This window comes from Saccopteryx bilineata, chromosome 1 (genome assembly GCF_036850765.1).
Source record: "Saccopteryx bilineata isolate mSacBil1 chromosome 1, mSacBil1_pri_phased_curated, whole genome shotgun sequence".
Lineage (NCBI taxonomy): Eukaryota > Metazoa > Chordata > Mammalia > Chiroptera > Emballonuridae > Saccopteryx > Saccopteryx bilineata.
The window spans coordinates 259,412,468-259,432,523 of record NC_089490.1 but is presented as its reverse complement, the minus strand read 5'-3'; the positions used below and the strand labels follow the sequence as shown (position 1 = coordinate 259,432,523).

Sequence of the window (20,056 nt, the reverse complement as noted above, 5' to 3'; positions counted from 1 at the left end):
TGAAGAAGAAGCAATACTTCAAACAGATTTTTGTGAGCCCAACATAACCCTCATACCAAAACCAGGGAAGGACAATCCAAAAAAAGAAAACTAGAGACCAGTATCTATAATGAATACAGATGCAAAAGTCCTGAACAAAATACTAGCAAATTGATTACAACAACACATTAAAAAAAATACATCACAATCAAGTGGGATTCATTCCAGGAGCACAAGGATAGTTCAACATATGGAAATCAATCAATGTAATAAATCATATCAACAAAACAAATATCATATGATCCTATCAATAGATGCTGAGAAGGCATTTGATAAGATACAACACTCTTTATGTTTAAAACACTCAATAAAATGGGTATAGAAGGAAAGTACCTCAACATAATAAAGGCCATATATGACAGACCGTCAGCTAATATCATACTAAATGGTGAAAACTGAAAGCTTTTCCTCTAAAAGCAAGAACAAGACAAGGTTGCCCATTCTCTCCATTCTTATTCAACATAGTGCTAGAAGTTCTAGGCAGAGCTATCAGACAAGAGAAAGAAATAAAAAGGTATTCCTATTGGAAAAGAAGAAGTAAAGGTTTCACTTTTTGCAGATGACATGATCCTGTATATAGAAAACCCTAAAGGTTCCACTTTTTTTTTTCTGCTCTCCTCTAAAGGCTCCACTTTTGAAAAACTATTAGAAACAATAAACCAATACAGTAAGCTCCCAGGAAACAAAACCAATTTACAGAAATCTATTGATTTCATATATGCCAACAATGAAACTTCAGAAAATGAAGTCAAAAAAATAATCCCTTTTACAGTTGCAACAACCTCAACAAAAAATACCTAGGAATAAACTTAACAAAGAATGTAAAGGATCTATATACTGGAAACTACAAAGCATTATTAAAGGAAGTTGAAAAAGACACAATGAAATGGAAAAATATTCCATGTTCGTGGATAGGAAGGATAAACATAGTTAAAATGGCCATATCACCCAAAGCAAGATACAAATTTAATGGAATTTGCATCAAAATTCTAATATTACTTTTTAATGAGATGGAACAAAAAATAACCAGGTTCGTATAGAACTAACTATAAATAATCCTTAATAGCCAAAGCAGTACTGGGAAAAAATATTGAAGCCAGAGGTATTGCACTACTTGACTCAAATTATACTACTCAGCCACAGTAATTGAAATAGCATGGTAATGGCAGAAAAATAGACACACTGACCAATGGAACAGGATCAAGAGCCCAGAAATAAAACCACATATATCATCTTTAACAAAGGAGCCAAAAACACACAATGGAGAAAAGAAAGGCTCTTCAGTAAATGGTGCTGGGAAAATTTGAAAGCCAAGTTTTCAAATTTGGCTGACCACAGTTTGTCCCCCTGCACAAAAATTTGGCTGACCACAGTTTGTCCCCCTGCACAAAAATTAATTCAAAATGGATCAAAGACCTAAATATAAGATCTGAAACAGTAAATTACATAGAAGAAAACATAAGTGCTAAGCTCATAGGCTGTGACCGTAGAAAACAATTTATGAATTTGATCTCAGAGGAAAGGGAAGTCAAGGCAAAAATAAATGATTGGGACTAATGTATATCAAATTAAAAAGCTTCTGCACAGTAAAAGAAACTGACTACAGCCTGACCTGTGGTGGCGCAGTGGATAAAGCGTCGACCTGGAAATGCTGAGGTCGCCGGTTCGAAACCCTGGGCTTGCCTGGTCAAGGCACATATGGGAGTTGATGCTTCCAGCTCCCCCCTCCTCTCTCTCTGTCTCTCTCTCCTCTCTCTCCCTCTCTGTCTCTCTTTCTCCCTCTCCCTCTCCTCTCTAAAAATGAATAAATAAAATTAAAAAAAAAACAGTTAAAAAAAAAAAGAAACTGACTACAAAACAAACAGACAGCCAACTAAATGGGAGATGATATTTGCAAACAACAGCTCTAATAGGGGGTTAATACCCAAAACACATAAAGAACTCACAAAACTCAGCAACAAACAAGCAAGCAATCGAATTAAGAAATGGAGGGAGGACCTGAACAAACAATTTCCCCAAGAGGGCATACATCCTGACCAGGTGATGGCACAGTGGATAGAGCTTTGGACTGGAACATAGACAACCCAAGTTCGAAACCCCAAGGTCATGGGCTTGACCACAAGTTCATAATGGGTTGAGGGCAGACTTACCAACTTAAGCCTAGGGTTGCTGGCTTGAGCCTAAAGGTCACTGGCCTGAGCCAAAAGGTCATTGGCCTTAGCCCATGGTGGCTGGCTTGAGCAAGGGGTCACTTGCTCTGCTGTAGCCCCCCACCCCGTCAAGGCACATATGAGAAAGCAATCAATGAACAAGTAAGGTGTCGCAACAACGAATTGATGCTTCTCATCTCTCGCCCTTCCTGTCTGTCTGTCCCTATCTGTTCCTCACTCTGTCTCTGTCACAAAAAAAACTAAACAAATACGAATGACCAACAGATATATGAAAAAATGCTGATTTTCACTAGCTATTTGAGAAATGCAAATCTAAACTACAATGAGATACCACCTCACACCTGTTAGATTAGCTATTATCAACAAGAGAGGTAATAAGTGTTGGAGAGGGTATGGAGAAAAAGGAACCCTCATTTACTGCTGGTGGGAATGTAAATAGTACAACCATTATGGAAAAAAAAGTATGGTGGTTTCTCTAAAAGTTAAGAATAGAACTACCATATGACCCAGCAATCGCTTTACTGGGGATATACCCCCAAAACTCAAAAACATTGGTACATAAGGAGACATATAACGCTGTGTTCATTGCAGCATTGTTCACAGTGGTGAAGTAATGGAAACAACCAAAGTGTCCTTTTATAGAGGATTGGATAAAGAAGATGTGGTACATAGATACTATGGAATACTACTCAGCCATAAGAAAGGATGACATCGGATCATTGATGACAACATGGATAACCTTGAGAACATTATACTAAGTGAAATAAGTAAACCAGAAAAAGTTAAAAAAATTTTTTTTTTGTATTTTTCTGAAGCTGGAAACGGGGAGAGACAGTCAGACAGACTCCCGCATGCGCCTGACCGGGATCCACCCAGCACGCCCACCAGGGGGCGATGCTCTGCCCCTCTGGGGCATCACTCTGTTGCGACCGGAGCCACTCTAGTGCCTGGGGCAGAGGCCAAGGAGCCATCCCCAGCACCCGGGCCACCTTTGCTCCAATGGAGCCTCGGCTGTGGGAGGGGAAGAGAGAGACAGAGAGGAAGGAGAGGGGGAGGGATGGAGAAGCAGATGGGCGCCTCTCCTGTGTGCCCCGGCCGGGAATCGAACTCAGGACTTCTGCACGCCAGGCCGACGCTCTACCACTGAGCCAACCGGCCAGGGCCTAAAAACTCTTGTATATCATTTCTCACACATAGGTGGAATACAAAACAGACTTGTGGATATAGATAAGAGTGCAGTGGTTACCAGGGGGAGTGACATGTAGGGGAGGGGTGGTGGGAAGGGTGTAAAGAGGAGACAAATACAAGGTGATGGAAAATGGTTTGACTTTGGATGATGGGTATACAATATAATGAACAGTTCAAATGATGTGGAGATGTTTAGCTGAAATCTATGTACTCCTGTTGATCATTGTCACCCTGTTAAATTTAATTTTCTAAATTAAAAAAAAATGTCTTAATCTCAGGGTTAGATCTCTAGTTTCATCTAAAATCCCATTTATTTGGGGTATATTGGTAAGAGAGATGTACTTTAGTACATATAATCTTGGTGTATGAAAGAATTTCAGGTGAGCATTAAATATAAATATCATAGATTTCCCTACAGGGCTTATATTTTATCTTTTTTAAAGTGGAGAACTAGATAGTTATCTCATAGTGAGGCTCAGAAAGTCTCACAGACAAGCAGTCAGTCCTTTTTTGTTACATAAATTTTACTTCCTCTATGGAACGTTAGTGATTGACTTCAACCGTGTCACAGCAGCTTCCTACAGCCATGTGCCCCTAATGACACAGGTGACTGCAATACATGTGCTGTATAACCACAGTCACATGTCCATTGATAATGGGTAGCACTGCATATTATTGTTACTGTTACTACAGTCAGAAAAGCCAAATAGCGGTATTCTTCTCTTTGACCCAAGTGTGGCATTTGTAGGAGGCATGATGACCCAGATTGGTTAACCCCCCTTTTGAAAAGACTTTGATCTTTCTTGCTTATAGGGAGCTCACTTTATCCAGTTATGCTGCCAAAAGAAGATCCCCCTGCTGTTCCTTCAGAACATTACTGGTAAGAAAATAGTGTATTCAGTTTGGTTACACTTACTCGAGGGCTGCACTGTCCAGCATATCTTCAGAAGTGATCACCACAGTAAGTCTAGTGAACCGTCTGTCTCTGTCCATCGTTACTGCGATATTATTGACTGTATTTCCTATGCTGTACATTACATCCCCAGGGGGGACTTTGACTCCGAAGAATGGTGTTATCTCTGACAGCTCTCTGGATTTCATGTTCTATAGATGATCTTAACGTGATGGATGAAATGATTTAAAGTCCCTTGTGGTTCAGGAGTTCTTTTTTGTAGAACTCCATGATTTTCCTGTTTACCCTTTCTTGTGTGTTGTATGGTACCTGACATACAGGAGACACTCAGATAAGCAGGTTAGCTGTAAACTTTTTTTCTTCAGTCTTCGAACTCGTCCATCATTTTCTCCATTTTAAAGGAAGAAGAGCCTTATTAATTAGCTGTTCGGATCAGGCAAACCCTCATGAAAAGGAGTTTGGCTCTTGAGAGTCAACAGAGCTTTAAATATTACTGGTGCTAAAACATCTTCATCTTAACTTTAAGATCCTTGGTTAGATGAGTTTTGAGAGGAGTTACATCCAGACCGCAGCCTGAGAGGGCCCTATGTGGCAAACCTTGTAAAAACAGCACATAAAAATTCTGAAACTTCACTAGGGCAGGGTCTTGTGTCTAATAATGAACTGTGACTCATTAGCCGCCGATAAGTTAAACTGTATGCTTGGAGGACTCCAACTTTTTGTTTTGTTGTATTTTTCCATTTTTGGCTGGGTTGGGGGCAGAAGAACGAGACTGAGTTTGGTTTCGCTACATTGCACTTGAGGGACCTGTGTGACATCCATTTGAAGACATGTAGTACGCAGTTGAAAAATCTCGAGCACGGAAGAGGTGTATTAGCTGGAGGTGAAATGAGGGATCATCAGAATGTGGAGACGGAATTTGAAGCTATGTAAATAGAGAATACCTTGAAGAGAGAAGAGGGCTCAGGGACAATCTGTGAATAACTGCTTTCTTTCACAAAGATGAGAGTAAAGGAGAAACGGGGCACGATTATGTTGTTTTGTACGGGGGAAGGGAGAAGGAAGGAAAAAGCCAGTTGAAGTGGCTTCAGTCTTGTTCTTTAATATATTTATTGATTTTAGAGAGAAAAGGAGGGAGAGAGAGAGGCATCAGTTTGTTGTTCCACTTATTTATGCACTCATTAGTTGATTCTTGTGTATGGCCTACCGAGGATCGAACCCACAACTTTGGGTTGTGGGGATGATGCTATAATAGACCCTGAGCTGCTCATGCAGGGTCTTTTTATGTTTCTGAGGATGAAGTCATCTACAGGTATTAAAAGGGCAGTGGGGCCCTGGCCGGTTGGCTCAGTGGTAGAGCGTCAGCCTGGCGTGCAGGAGTCCCGGGTTCGATTCCCGGCCAGGGCACACAGGAGAAGTGCCCATCTGCTTCTCCACCCCTCCCCCTCTCCTTCCTCTCTGTCTCTCTCTTCCCCTTGGAGGCTCCATTGGAGCAAAAGATGGCCCGGGCGCTGGGAATGGCCCCATGGCCTCTGCCTCAGGCGCTAGAGTGGCTCTGTTCGCAACAGAGTGAAGCCCTGGATGGGCAGAGCATCGCCCCCTGGTGGGCATGCCAGGTGGATTCCGGTCGGGCGCATGCGGGAGTCTGACTGCCTCCCCGTTTCCAGCTTCAGAAAAATACAAAAAAAAAAAACCCAAACAAACAAGAAAACAAACAAATAAAAGGGCAGTGGCTGGTGCAGGGTGAGAGCTTAGCATGCTGATACTGGAGAGAGCTATTGGGGGAATATTGCAGGAGTGGAGATTAAGGAGGTTTGATATATTCTGAGTGCCCAGCAGGTTCGGAGGCGTAGCTGGTGGAAGCAGACGGTGCCCGATGAGAAAAGGGCTGTCCGGTCACTACCTTTGTATCCACAGCAGTACAGGTGCTGCATAAAAACGGGTCGGATTGAATGGGATGATTTGAAGCTGGAGGTTTGTGAAGCAAGAACAGTCACAGTCAAGTGGGCTTGTGAGTCTCCAGGTGGGAGGGAGACACGTGAAGCCTGACTTGGTGGTCATGAGGCAAAGAGGGAGGAGCCCCCAGCTGGGAGGCCAGTGCAGCTGCAGACCAGTTTTAGCAGAGATGGGAGCTTGAAGAAGCAGAAGGATCCCATAATTACAATGAAAACTTCTTTCACTTTGCTGTTGAGGCAGTGACAGGGACTCTTAGCAGCTCTATGAAACATTAATCTCTATTTCATCAAAGTTTAAGCAGCACTTCAGAAGGAACACTCTGTATTTTTGAACCAGGTCACTGAATACTGAACCTTCCCTGCTCGGCTGACTACAGTATTTTTCCTTAGTGTGCCATGTCACATTCGGTCATCACCAAGCTACTGGTTTGAGATAAGTCCTTAAAGATAAATTAAATTGAACCCTTACCTTATTGGAGGATCTCTGCATCCATTTAAACCGTTTTAAGAAAATGTATTTATTATTTTAAATACTGACTTTACGGAGAGAGGAAAGGTGTGGGGGAGTAAGAAGTATCCACTCATAGTTGCTTCACCTTAGTTGTTCATTGATTGCTTGCTTTATGTGCCTTGACCGGGCAAGCCCAGGGTTTTGAACCGCTGACCTCGGCATTCCAGGTTGATGTTTATCCACTGTGCCACCACTGGCCGGGCCATTTGAAGAACATTTTATTTTATTTTTAAAGCAATCTTTTCTGGGGGTTTATTTCACGTTATCAGTCTTTAGTTAGGCTGAGAGGCCTATAGTAAACTGTAATCTGACGAGGTGCCTGTCCTTCCAGTGCCTTGGTGGGATTGACTTCTGCACATTAATCCATCAGCCAGAAGCTGTCTTTCTGTTCTCTCTCGTAGGATTTATGGTTGGTAGGGACTATGAAGCTGAAGGAATTGCCAAGGATGGCGCCAAGATGGTGACTGCCGTAGCCTGTGCCAATGTGCCTAAAATAACTGTCATCATTGGGGGATCCTACGGGGCTGGCAACTACGGCATGTGTGGCAGAGCATATAGGTACGTGATCGTCACAGTTTTCTCTGAAGGAAAGCATCGTCCCTCAGCTGCAATTATAAATAGTTATCCAGTTTATTTGAAATATAGAATGGCATTCATAGGTCTTGAGCAATTATACCGTAATTTGTATCATCCTGGGAAGCGAAATGGAATTTAATATTAAAGATACTATTGGGAATAAATCCCTGACGGAAATCAGGAAACATTTTGAAATGGCTGATAATGGAAATGCTACTTGTCATAGCTACGGTGATGTGGCCAGATGTTTTGAGAAAGGCATGTAGACATAAATATGCCATGGAAAGAAGTAAGGCTGAAAATCAATGAGCCAGCAGCTAGCTCAGGAAGATCAAGAACAGCATTTTGAGCACAAGAAAAATAGAAAATAGGACATAATAAGGAAGAAACATAAGATGGAAGAATCAGGAAAGCCCAAGGTTGCTTTGTTTGAAAGGCTGACAAACTCGATGCTCCCCTGGTGAAACTAAAAGATAAAGTGAGAAGGCACAAGTGAGCAGCTCTAGACAGGACAGTAGGACGTGACCACAGATAACAGGGCATGCTTGGAATACTTCTGTACCCAGTAAATCTCCTTGAAATGGAAAAAAACAGTTTATGCAAACAGCATCAGAATCACCTAGAGAACTGAGAAATTGTCACCGTTCTGAGGCCCCACCTCTGGAGATAGCCTGGGGTGGGTTCCAGGCGTTGGCATCTTTTTAATTCCCGGCTGATTTCATGTGCAGCTAGAAGTTTAAAAGGTAAGCATGGGCCCCTGAAAATCTGTGTTGTACAGTTGATTAATTTGGTCATTCATTGTTTTCCCTCATAGCCCGAGATTTCTTTACATGTGGCCAAATGCTCGTGTCTCGGTGATGGGCGGAGAGCAGGCGGCCACTGTGCTGGCAACAGTAGCCAAGGACCAGAGAGCGCGGGAAGGGAAGGAGGTAAATGCCATTTCTTCTCGGTCCCCAGGTCTGGCTTTCACCAGCGCACACCCTGAACCAGGGAGCAGCGCATCCGCATCTGGAGGCCCTCCGTGTCGGGCGCCAGGGTCCAATGTGCTGGGTCCCTCTTTAGAAGACGCTGCCCTGGAAGTGTTTCAGGAGTTGAGACTTTCGCATTCTCTGTCTGTTTTTTTAGCGCCAATTCATTTGAGGTGCCTTCTTGTGGCAATGTGCAGATGTTTCAGAATCCCAAAGAAACTCTTCAGAAACTGCGAGTGCCAAGGCATCAAGATGTTTGGTTCTTAGTCTTTCACAGTTAGTGAGCTTTAAATAGAATTTGGTTTTCTTCTTTGATTTTATGACCTAAAGCAGCAGAATAGGTTTTCCTCTTTCACTTTTAGGTTGTTGTTAAGGAAACCTGGCGTGGGAGGGCTCGGTTCTGGTGGGAATTGATCAGCAGTATTAAAGGGTGAGGGTGTAAATGAAGTCAGATGGAAAGGGGCTGGAAGCCTGATGCAAAGGAGATCAGCAAGTGGCCGCTTTTCAAGTGAATTCTTTTGTTTGTGTCTCCGTAGAGTCACCTGAAAGTTTGCATTAATTTTTACTAGTTACAGCTTTTAACTATTCTGTGTGAGCACGAGACCTGAAAATGATTGCATGTTCCTGAATGCTAGGTGCACTGTTTCCTAACAAGGGGCAACATGGAGGAGGCCAGTTTGCTCAGGCTGTCAGTCCTGCCCTTTTGGGAGCAGCTGGTCCAGCGCCTACTTGGTGGTGTAGCTAATAAAGAGCCAGGGTGGTTCCTGCCTCCCTGAACGCATCCCGCCGTGCCTCACACCCTCAGTTGTCTTCTAGCAGCAGGAACTCTGAAGACCAGCTGAGGTTTCAGATTCACCTGAGTATTGAGCAGTGTCCAAGTAAAAGGAAAGCTTACACCTGTGTGTATTGTAGCTGCGTGTGTGCCTGCGTGTGTGTGTGTGTGTGTGTGCGTGCGCGCACACGCGCGTTGAGGGGTAATGGGGAGGATGGGGAAATGGTTCTACCTGTTATTTGGAAGACGTGTGTTAAATTCTATCCCAGCATGATTATCTCTTCCTAAATAGTTGTTTTTTGATTATGTAGAGATACAGATACATGAATTCATCTGTTTTTACATAAGAAAGTACAGGGTTTTAGTGGTTCTCCCTCTAAATTCTTGACCTATAAATGATATCAAAACTAGGAAAAGGCCCTGGCCGGTTGGCTCAGCGGTAGAGCGTCGGCCTAGTGTGCGGAGGACCCGGGTTCGATTCCCGGCCAGGGCACACAGGAGAAGCGCCCATTTGCTTCTCCACCCCTCCGCCGCGCTTTCCTCTCTGTCTCTCTCTTCCCCTCCCGCAGCCAAGGCTCCATTGGAGCAAAGATGGCCCGGGCGCTGGGGATGGCTCTGTGGCCTCTGCCTCAGGCAGTAGAGTGGCTCTGGTCGCAACATGGCGACGCCCAGGATGGGCAGAGCATCGCCCCCTGGTGGGCAGAGCGTCGCCCCTGGTGGGCGTGCCGGGTGGATCCCGGTCGGGCGCATGCGGGAGTCTGTCTGACTGTCTCTCCCTGTTTCCAGCTTCAGAAAAATGAAAAAAAAAAAAAAAAATAGAAAAAAAAAAAAACTAGGAAAATATGTAACATAAGGTTGAATTTATTTGAAATAAGTCATTTGTTTTGTTGTAGAATATTTTTTAAGTTGAAAGTATGTTTTAGGGTTTCAAAGTCAATTTGCATAAAGATTTTTACATTTGAAGTGATTATTCCTTGTTTGTGGCAATACTGATGGGCAAGCCATTAAATTTTATGTTAGGGAAAAATATCTGAACTACTTAGGAAATTGAAGAGGTTATTCTGGGTGTGGTTGATATATTTTCCCCTTTGGCTTTAAATTGTTTAAAATTTTGTTTGTTTTGGAAGAGAAATTCCTTATTTCTTCACCTTTTTAAAGAAAAGCTGCTAAATGCTGTGTAGCCCTTTTGTTATATATTAGAATTGCTTTGTATGGCTGACCGTGCGGGAATACATGACACCTTTGGTTTTGACCTATCATTCAACAGCCCAGACTGTTGTCCCTGATAAGGAAGATGTACGCTTCACTAATTCGATAGCCGTGTCTCAGGTGAGAGACGCTTGTTAAAGCATCACCTGTAAGCTGTACTCCCTGAGATGTTGGTTGTAGTATTATTCATGCCACCTGTATCCCTTTATTCTGAGGTTCTCTTGGGTGGATCCGTGTTCACTGCAGTGTATTTACTCATGGTCCCTTTCTTTCAGTTCTCCAGTGCTGATGAAGCAGCTTTAAAAGAGCCCATCATTAAGAGGTTTGAAGAGGAGGGCAACCCTTACTATTCCAGTGCAAGGTGGGAGCCAGAGAATGACTAACTCCTTGCTGCGTGCGTGTTGGCAGTCAGGGCAGCAGCTTCACAGGGTTGGGCAGCCAGGATGGTCCAGCCACTATGAGAACCAAAAAATAACATTAGGACTCAATTTAGTCCTGCTGTCTCTGTAATGGGAATGCCTGCTGCTGAAACACAGTCCCTTCTCCCAGGCTGGGCTATGGATCCAGCGCCACTGGTCTGATTCTGCCAGCCTCCAGCCCTCTTCCCATTGTTCCTTGAGGTGTCTGGGTCCGAGAGGGGCACCGCGGCCAGATGCGGGCCAGGCTGGGCAGGGAAGTGAAGGGCTGTAATCCTGGCTGTGTAACTTTCCGGAATCAGTTCTGTTATAATTTTTGCTTAAACCCGTGGACTCCTGTGGTCCCCCTCTCTTTGATTATCCCCCTCTCTTTGTTTATTTTGTTTTTACCCCATTTAAGAATGCGATTGCAGACTATTTGGCACTTGTTAACAAGTGCTTGTTCATTGAGAAGGTGATTAGGCACAGCCAGAGCCCGTGTGTCCCCCAAGTAATCCCCTCACACTCCTGTGCAGATCTTATTCTGCTTGTTTCTCATGCCACTGAATAAGCTGGTAAGTGATCCCGGCCTGTCCCAGCTGGAGACCTGCTGACACATGCTTGCAGGTCTCCTGTTGTCAACAACTTTCATGTTTTGTATTTGAAGGATAAGCTTCATGGGTTCATTTCATCCCTTGTCCAGATGGGAAAAAAGAAAATAACTATTTGTGTCTTTTAAAGTTAGGTTATGTTGTGATTTATGCCATTTACTAGAGAGGAGGAAAAGAAGAAAATGAAACGTTAGAATCCATTTCAGAGATGTGAGCACATCTTTTGTTGCAGGCACTGCTTCTAGTGCTGGAAGTTCAGAGAGTGAACATGCTTATTTTCCAGAGCACAATTAGTCTCAGAATTCAGATGATGCCATTAGGGATTTTTAAAAAGCCTGTTTTGGCCCTGATCGGTGGCTGTGTGGATAGAATGTTAGCCCGGCATATGGATGTCCCGGGTTCGATTCCCAGTCAGTGCACACAGGAAAAGCATCTTCCTTCTCTTCCTGTTCCCATCCTGCAGGCAGTGATCAAATAGTATGTGGCCTTGGTTGCTGAGGATTACTCCACTGAAGCATATCAGACTCAGTCACTAAAAATAGCTCTGTGCTCAAGCATGGACCCCAGATGGCATTGCCGGGTGGATCCCAGTCAGTGCTTCTTTCATCACACGTAAAAAAAGAATATTTTAATAAATAGTTTCCAAGGTAGAGTTTGGTTGGGTGAGTTATTGATTCATTGAACAAAGAACAAATTATTTTATAGTCTTTGATTTGAGAAATAAACATGTTCTTTTTGAAGTAGCCAGTAGAAGCAAAGAGGAAATATAAAACCATTTAAACGGTTTAAGAGACAATAAATATTGTTAGCACACTTATATTTTTTAACATAATAATTTGACTGAAATTCACAAGGACAGCTGAAATATTAAAATTTGAAAAATAGTATATTTTGTGTGAATCATTTCAGCCCTGGCTAAGCCACGTTTTGAGAGAGTATCCTTGATTTTTTTTATACTTAACATTATTATTTTTTTAATGAATTATATTTAAGGTAGGGGAGTGGATGGCCCGGAAGACTTATCTGTGTAAATAAATATTGAAAGAGAGTTTTTCTATTACTTTGTGTGGCACGGGGACAGCAACTTTCAAAGATAAAAGGGTTTTCAAGGTGGTGTATAGGACCATTCTTGGGTTTCACACACAAAAAATTTTTTTCTTTGTATTTTTCCGAAGTTAGAAGCAGGGAGGCAGTCAGACTCCTGCATGTGCCCAACCTGGATCCACCTGGCATGCCCACCAGGGGGTGATGCACTGCCCATCTGGTGTCTTGCTCCATTGCCGTGGGAGCCATTCTAGCGCCTGAGGCAGAGGCCATAGAGCCATCCTCAGCGTCCAGGCCAACCTTGCTCCAGTGGAGCCTTGGCTGCGGGAGGGGAAGAGAAAGATAGAAAGAAGAGGGGAATTGTGGAAAAGCAGATGGGTGCTTCTCCTGTGTCTCCTGACTAGGAATTGAACCCAGGACTTCTAAATGTCAGGCAATTCTCTACCACTGAGCCAACCGGCCAGAGCAACAAAAATCTCTACTTAACAGTAAAATTCTGTGGTCTGTTTAGGTTTTCACATGGCTCAATCTGTCTTTACAGAGAAAGCTATTATTGTTTGCTTTTGTAACCTAGGATTTTCTTAATCCTTACATGTTACATATGCAGCAAGTCAGTTTTATTCTGCTGAGTTGTTTTTATAATCACACTTTCTAGGCAGTTGATTAAGAACTTTTAGCAGTCTTTTCTTTATTTTTTTAAGTAAGAGGAAGGGAGCATGACCCGGCAGTGGCACAGTGGATAGAGCATTGGACTGGGACGCAGAGGACCCAGATTTGAAACCCAAGGTTGCTGGCTTGAGCGCAGACTCACCAACTTGAGTGTGGTATCATAGACATGACCCCATGGTTCATGATTCCTTGCTTTAGCCCAGTGTTATGGCTTGAGCAAGGGGTCACTTGCTCCGCTGGAGCCCCTCAGTGAAGGCACATATGAAAAAGCAAACAATGAACAACTAAAGTGCTGCAACGAAGAATTAATGCTTCTCATCTTTCTCCCTTCCTGTCTGTCCCTATCTGTCCCTCTCTCTGATTAAAAATATAATTGATTAGCCTGACCTGTGGTGGCACAGTGGATAAAGCGTCAACCTGGAAACACTGAGGTTGCCGGTTCAAAACCCTGGCTTGCCTGGTCAAGGTACATATGGGAGTTGATGCTTCCTGCTCCTCCCCCTTCTCTCTCTCTCTCTCTCTCTCTCTCTCTCTCTCTCTCTCCCCCCTCTCTCCTCTCTAAAATGAATAAATAAATAAATTTAAAAAAAAAAAAAGATGCCTGCCTGATTTAAAAAAATATATATATATAATTGATTATGTGTCCAGGTAGTTAGGCAGTTTGTTTAAATAAGCAAAAGTCCCACCTAACAATGATCTTTAAAGAAGCAATATTTCTCATTCATTTTTCTAAACTTGTGATCTCAAGAGCCAACTCTACTTAATAAAGTTTCTTCTGAAAGAAGTTTAAAGCTATGTTTTCTTCTATTTTAGCAAAAAATAAAGAACTACATATGAAAGTACTGTTTTATTAATAAAATGTATTGAAGTCTATTCAGTAATTTTCATAGTTTTTTAAGAGATGGAGTTTTGGGGATCCGCCTTTTCAAGTAGAAACTTTAGTTTGAGACTATTACTTGGGTAAATTGGTTTTTTATTTTAAAAACAGGAATATATGAACTTGATTTGTATGTTTGTATGGGCAGAAGAGGGATAGGAAAGTTTTTTCTGAAATAAGTAAAAATATTTTTAAACCAGGTATTATTTTGTGGTTTCTTTTATAAAAAAAAAAAATAGAATTCTCCAGGGTTTTTTTTCTTTAATTTTTTTTCTTTCTTTATTTATTTTTTTACAGAGATGTAGAGAATCAGAGAGAGAGAGACAGATAGGAACAGACAGAAAGGAGAGAGATGAGAAGCATCAATTCTTTGTTGTGTCACCTTAGTTGTTCATTGATTGCTCTCTCATATGTGCCTTGACTGGGGGGGCTACAGCAGACCGAGGGACCCCTTGCTCAATTCAGCAATCTTGGGCTTCAATCCAGCAACCTTTGGGCTTAAGCCAGTGACCATGGGATCATGTCTGTGATCCCATACTCAAGCCAGCAACCCCGCACTCAAGCTGGTGAGCCTGTGCTCAAGCTGGTACCCTCTGGGTTTCAAACCTGGGTCCTCCATGTCCCAGTCCATTGCCCTATAAACTGCATCACTACCCAGTCAGGCTATTTTGTGGTTTCTTATAACAAGTTGATCCTAAGCTTAATATGAAGTTCTCTGGGAGCCTGGGGTGAAACTCATTTCATTTTTCCTTTTCTCCCTCTCTTGAACATGGTTTCAGTTGTGAGATTATATTACATGGAAGCTGATGAGTAGATCCATGTATTATCTGAAGAAAAACCTGCTCAGCATTTCTGGGCAGGGACTGTAGAAATGCTAGTTTGGTGGCGGATTCCTAGTAACTCATATTTTGTTCTTTCATCAGGCTGTGGGATGATGGGATTATTGATCCAGCGGACACCAGACTGGTCCTGGGTCTCAGTATTAGTGCGGCCCTCAACGCCCCAATCCAGAAGACTGACTTCGGCATCTTTAGGATGTAACTGGAATGTCAAAGCATCTTCCATGGGACGTGCACCAGAACTTGATACTTCAGTAGCATTACATTTTTTAGACTTTTTCCATATTTGACTAGTATAATAAAATAGTTTCATTAACACAATGCATTGTACTTTTCTCCCTTAAAAAATCAATGAAGATATTTATTCCATGAACTTATAAATTTTCTTAGATTTTTCTGTGGCTCAGCTCTACCACCCTTAAAATGGAGAGATAATTTACAGTTAGTCTTTCTAACCCACAAGTGGAACGGAAAGATCTATAACCTATAAAATCCATGTATCATCAAGACTTTTAATAGAAAGTTGTATTACCACTGAAATGTTGCTTTGTTGATTATGGGTGATATTGTAACACATTTTTTAAAAGTATCTCCTCCTTTTCCCTCTAGCCATCATCCCCTTTCTTCCCATTACAGACTCTTGCTGTCTGCATTTGGGGCTCTATTTCCAACCCATTTTCTCCTCACCTAACCCCTCGCTGGCTTCCACTGCCAACAGCCCTCGCTAGGGTCACCATTGGCCTCCGTGTTGCTGAAACCGGTGGGTTCTTTTTAAACTGTATCTGATTTAATTTCTCTGTGGTCTCCTGAGCACTTCCTCTAGAAATGCTGTGCCAGCTTCCGTGGTATAATCCTGTAGGCTTCCTACCCACCTCTTTGGCCATTTGTTCAGTTTTCTTTGCCGGCCCCTCTTCCTCTGCTGATCCAACCCTCTTCACCATTTGTCCTCGTTGAAAAAAATTGTGGTAAATATACCTAACATAAAGTTTGCCATTTTTACCATTTTCAAGTGTACAGTTCTGTGGCACTAAGTGCCTTCACATTGTTGCACGGCCATCACCACCATCCATCTCCAGAACTCTTCATCGTCCCAGACTGAAACTCTGTTAAACATTAACACGTTAACTCCCATTCTCCAACTCCCAGCCCTGGCCTGTCTCCTTATTCTTAAATGTACGTGTTTTTCATTTTTTCATTGAATCTTTCTGGATCATTTCAGCCCTTCTTACAGCTTCAGTTGACATCTAAATGAGGATGTTTCCGGCGTTGACAGTTCCTACCACAGTTCTCCGACCATCAGACCTGCGTGTCTGACAGATATGCTGGGTTCTGCACTGAGGATCTAACTGGAACTGCAGAGTCAGTCAACAAGCTCTATGGATCTTCCTCCTATTTGAGTTTCCCCGGTTATGTTCCTTTCACTGCCACAGGCATTAGAAGCGGTCTACCTGCTTCCAGTCTTACCTGGTCTAATCTCCATCACTCTGGAATTAGGATGGCCATTCTTTTTTGTGTGTGTGACAGAGACAGTCAGAGAGAGGGACAGATAGGGACAGAGATAAGAAGCATCAATTCTTCGTTGCAGCACCTTAGCTGTTCATTGATTTATTTCTCATATGTGCCTTGACCGTGGGGCTATAGCAGACTGAGTGACCCCTTGCTCGAGCCAGTGACCCTGGGCTTAAGCTGGTGAGCTTTGCTCAAACCAGATGAACCTGCGCTCAAACTGGCAACCTTGGGGTCTCGAACCTGAGTCCTCGGCATCCCAGTCCGATGCTCTATCCACTGTGCCACTTCCAGGCTAGGATGACCATTCTTAATGCATATTTGGTCCTTCTACTCCCTTACTTAAATCTTTCACTGGTTCTCTATAGAATTGCCAGACCCTTAATGGCCTACATGACCATTCTTTAGTTTCGTCTTTTTGGCTCCTCTTTACACCCTTGGTCCTTCAGCCATTCTAGACTTCTACAGAGTCCTTTTCCGCCTTAGGGTCTATAAGTTTCCCTCTGCCTGAACTGTTCTTCTCTCTCATCTTCTTAAACACGTGTCTTTGTTTCTCTGACTTCCCTGGGCTGGGTCAGTCACCTCACCTACAGTGTGCCTTTGTAAAGCACCATACACTCCCTCTGTCTGTCTTATGTTTATAGGAAATATAAACATTTCTGTAATACTGCTCTCCTGCTAGAATGTACGCTCTATCAGAGCAAGGATCCTCCTGTTACCCTGTATCTCCAATCTTTGACACTTGATGGTGCTCATATGTTTGTGGAATGAATGGAAAACTATTTTAACATCCTTAGGTCACATTATTTTAAAATTAAGTGATTGATTATGTGCTCTTACTATAATTATCAAATGCTTTCCCAATAAAATTAGTATTTCAAACATTTGTGTGTGGTGTTCATTTTAGGCTGCCTTTGTGTATCGGGTCAATTTAGTGTTTTGAGATGTGTACAGATAGATAATTTCAATTCAGAGGTAAGTTTTATTTTTAGAAGGATGTTGAAGGCCATCATGAGCATGTAAAATGTTTTAATTTCATTCTGCAAGTCTGCTTTCCTTCTGGACATTGAAGGGGAATTAATTTTTTTGCCTTTTTTAGCTTCTATAGGCCTCCTTTTTGCTGTGTAACTTTTATTATAGATTTCAGTATAACAGCAAATACATAATATGCGTTAGCACTCTAGAGAGCCATTTACTTGACTCTAGAGAAGAGTTTACCATAGTGCAAGGGAGATTTTATTTCCTGGGGCACCCAGTATTCCGATGTGTCTGGCAGCTTTTTCTCAAAGGTGACTTGGAGTCCCAGGTTTGTGCTTCTACTGTGTTGAAGGAGAAGAGTGTCAACGGAGAACAGGGTCTTTGAATGAGCGGATTTAATAGAGAACTCAGTGAAGGGAAAGTATGACCAGAACTACTTGTTAGAGGTAAACTGGAGGGAAAAAGTGTAATCCACTCTTAATTGTAAGAAGTGAACAAGTCAGTATTTTGGAGTATTGGCAGGTCCTGGGATAACAATTTTACATCACTTTACCTCTTTTTGTTTGTGTTCTTGTGACATGCTGAGAGAAAAAGGGAATTCCTTCCTGGCCAGGGTGACTGCCCTGGTTTTCTGCAGGGTCCATAGTTCCTGGTTGTCAGCAAGGGGGGTCGGGCAGGACGGGTCATGCAGGGGAGCCCTTGCTCCAGCGTCCACAGGCTCTGCCCGAACCCTGAGCTGCATAAGAGGTAGGAATATGGTCACTGCTTTGTATTAATCATTCTTACATAATTCATCTTTGTTTAAATGATTAATATGAGAAGTATTTTGGGTCTTTGCTTAGCAATTTGGTGATGTTTTTGTGACCAGAAATGTACAGAGGAACTGTGATATCAGTTCACCTTTGTGTCATTTTGCTTCTGGTCATGGTTTCCAGGAACCTACTAAACCATTGCGAGGACTCTGTACTGGGCTAATATAAGAGGTTTCTGTAGAGAACGTATTTGATATTTTTTAACCACAGCTCCATTCATCACATTTCTAGAACTGTAGGATCATTCAAAACAACTATTGTTAAAACATTACTTTTAGTTTAAAATCCAACAATTTTACTTTAAAGAGAGTAAAGGAAATAAAAGAAAAATTCTCCACAATCCCACTAACCAGAGATAACTGCTGTTATTAATATTTTCTTGGCCCTGGCCGGTTGGCTCAGCGGTAGAGCGTCGGCCTAGCGTGCGGAGGACCCGGGTTCGATTCCCGGCCAGGGCACATAGGAGAAGCACCCATTTGCTTCTCCACCCCTCCGCCGCGCCTTCCTCTCTCTCTTCCCCTCCCGCAGCCAAGGCTCCATTGGAGCAAAGATGGCCCGGGCGCTGGGGATGGCTCTGTGGCCTCTGCCCCAGGCGCTAGAGTGGCTCTGGTCGCAACATGGCGACACCCAGGAGGGTCGCAACATGGCGACGCCCAGGATGGGCAGAGCATCGCCCCCTGGTGGGCGTGCCGGGTGGATCCTGGTCGGGCGCATGCGGGAGTCTGTCTGTCTCTCCCTGTTTCCAGCTTCAGAAAAATGCAAAAAAAAAAAAAAATTTTTTTTTCTTGCATACTATTCTTTTTTTCTATCTGTAGGAGTATTTTTGCAAAAATGTTATTGTTAAAAGTCAATCGGCAATGTAGAGTGCCCCATGAGGACCCACAAACTGGAAACTCAGGCACATGCACCTGAGATCCTCATTCACACACGATTCACTTGGGTTTTTGGTGTAGAGACAAAATAACAAAGCAAAAGCAAAGGACGAGATCTCGGCAGGAGCAAAATCGGAGAGGGACCCTTGAAAATAAAGGTCCTTGAGGATAGCTTGTAAAAATAAAGGCGACAAGATAAGCAGGGGATAAACATATGAGAGAGCAAATCTAAATGTGTCCTGGGACTCTTCTGCCAAAACAGACTTGAGATTACTCTCCGCCAACGTCTTGGCTCTGGAGAGCCTATTGTGTGAGTGTGATCATGTCTGATCATTGGTCACAATAGTTCAGACTGGCTAGCCACAGACAGATTACAGATTGAGCAAATTGCAAATTTGCTCTACTTACCTCCGAAGGCTTTCCTGATGAATCCAAATGAGTGGATGGGCATGCCGATTGTCCACGGCTGTCGGCCAGACAGAAAAGGCCAGTGGGGCCCTGGAACATCTCAGGTGGCGCCACTCCTGCTGGGTTTCCATTCCCAGTAGTCAGGCTGAGGAGGCCAGTTGCCCATGTGTGGCATAAACTAAATGTGTCCAGAGGACATGATTTCTCTGGGGCTTCCAAAATGTATTGGAACAGTGAGAAACAGATGTCTTGCCACACAATTAAGTAACCTAATTAAGGAGTCTTCATTTTAAAGCTGGCAACTGCACGGAGACCTAAGTCTTCAAATCAAGCGCCCCCAAACACAGTTTGGGGTTAGCTTTTAAAGACAAAATTACATGCCGATTGGGGAATGGGGAGGAGGAGAAGCAAGCGGTAAAACAAAGCAGTGAAACAAGCTTTCTTACAATGTTTATAAGATTAATTCAGGGAGAAACATTCTGGGAACATCTGCAACCTTGCGGAACTATCCAATGCCACAGCCTGGGAAATCAACCTCAAGGCCAGGGGTAGGGAGTCTTTTTAGAAAAAGTAAGTTCTGCTCAAAGTCTCTCTGTTTTAGAGAAATAAGTTCTGCCAAAAATTACTCATGCTGAGAGCTTTTCTGTATTTCACTTTTTGATTATTTCTTTGGGTACTGTTCTGTTCCATGTGTCTACCAGTTTTTTTTACTGCTTACTAAAATATTTTCATTGTAGACTGAA

The 20,056-nt window shown here is 42.9% G+C and overlaps 1 protein-coding gene across 3 annotated transcripts in view; it reads left to right on the top strand.

Annotated features, from left to right (window-relative positions):
• LOC136312099 (methylcrotonoyl-CoA carboxylase beta chain, mitochondrial) overlaps window positions 1-17,129 on the top strand; it is an 88,486-nt gene extending 71,357 nt beyond the window's left edge. For 2 of the 3 annotated variants that reach the window (XM_066241574.1, XM_066241555.1), the window contains 5 exons: window positions 4,212-4,278; window positions 7,179-7,335; window positions 8,168-8,282; window positions 10,578-10,663; window positions 14,822-17,129. In XM_066241574.1, the coding sequence (XP_066097671.1) occupies window positions 4,212-4,278; window positions 7,179-7,335; window positions 8,168-8,282; window positions 10,578-10,663; window positions 14,822-14,939 (543 nt within the window). In that variant the 3' untranslated portion in view covers window positions 14,940-17,129. The remainder of the gene's footprint in view (window positions 1-4,211; window positions 4,279-7,178; window positions 7,336-8,167; window positions 8,283-10,577; window positions 10,664-14,821) is intronic. The other variant, XM_066241565.1, reaches the window with a different exon arrangement.
• Window positions 17,130-20,056: the final 2,927 nt, after the last annotated feature.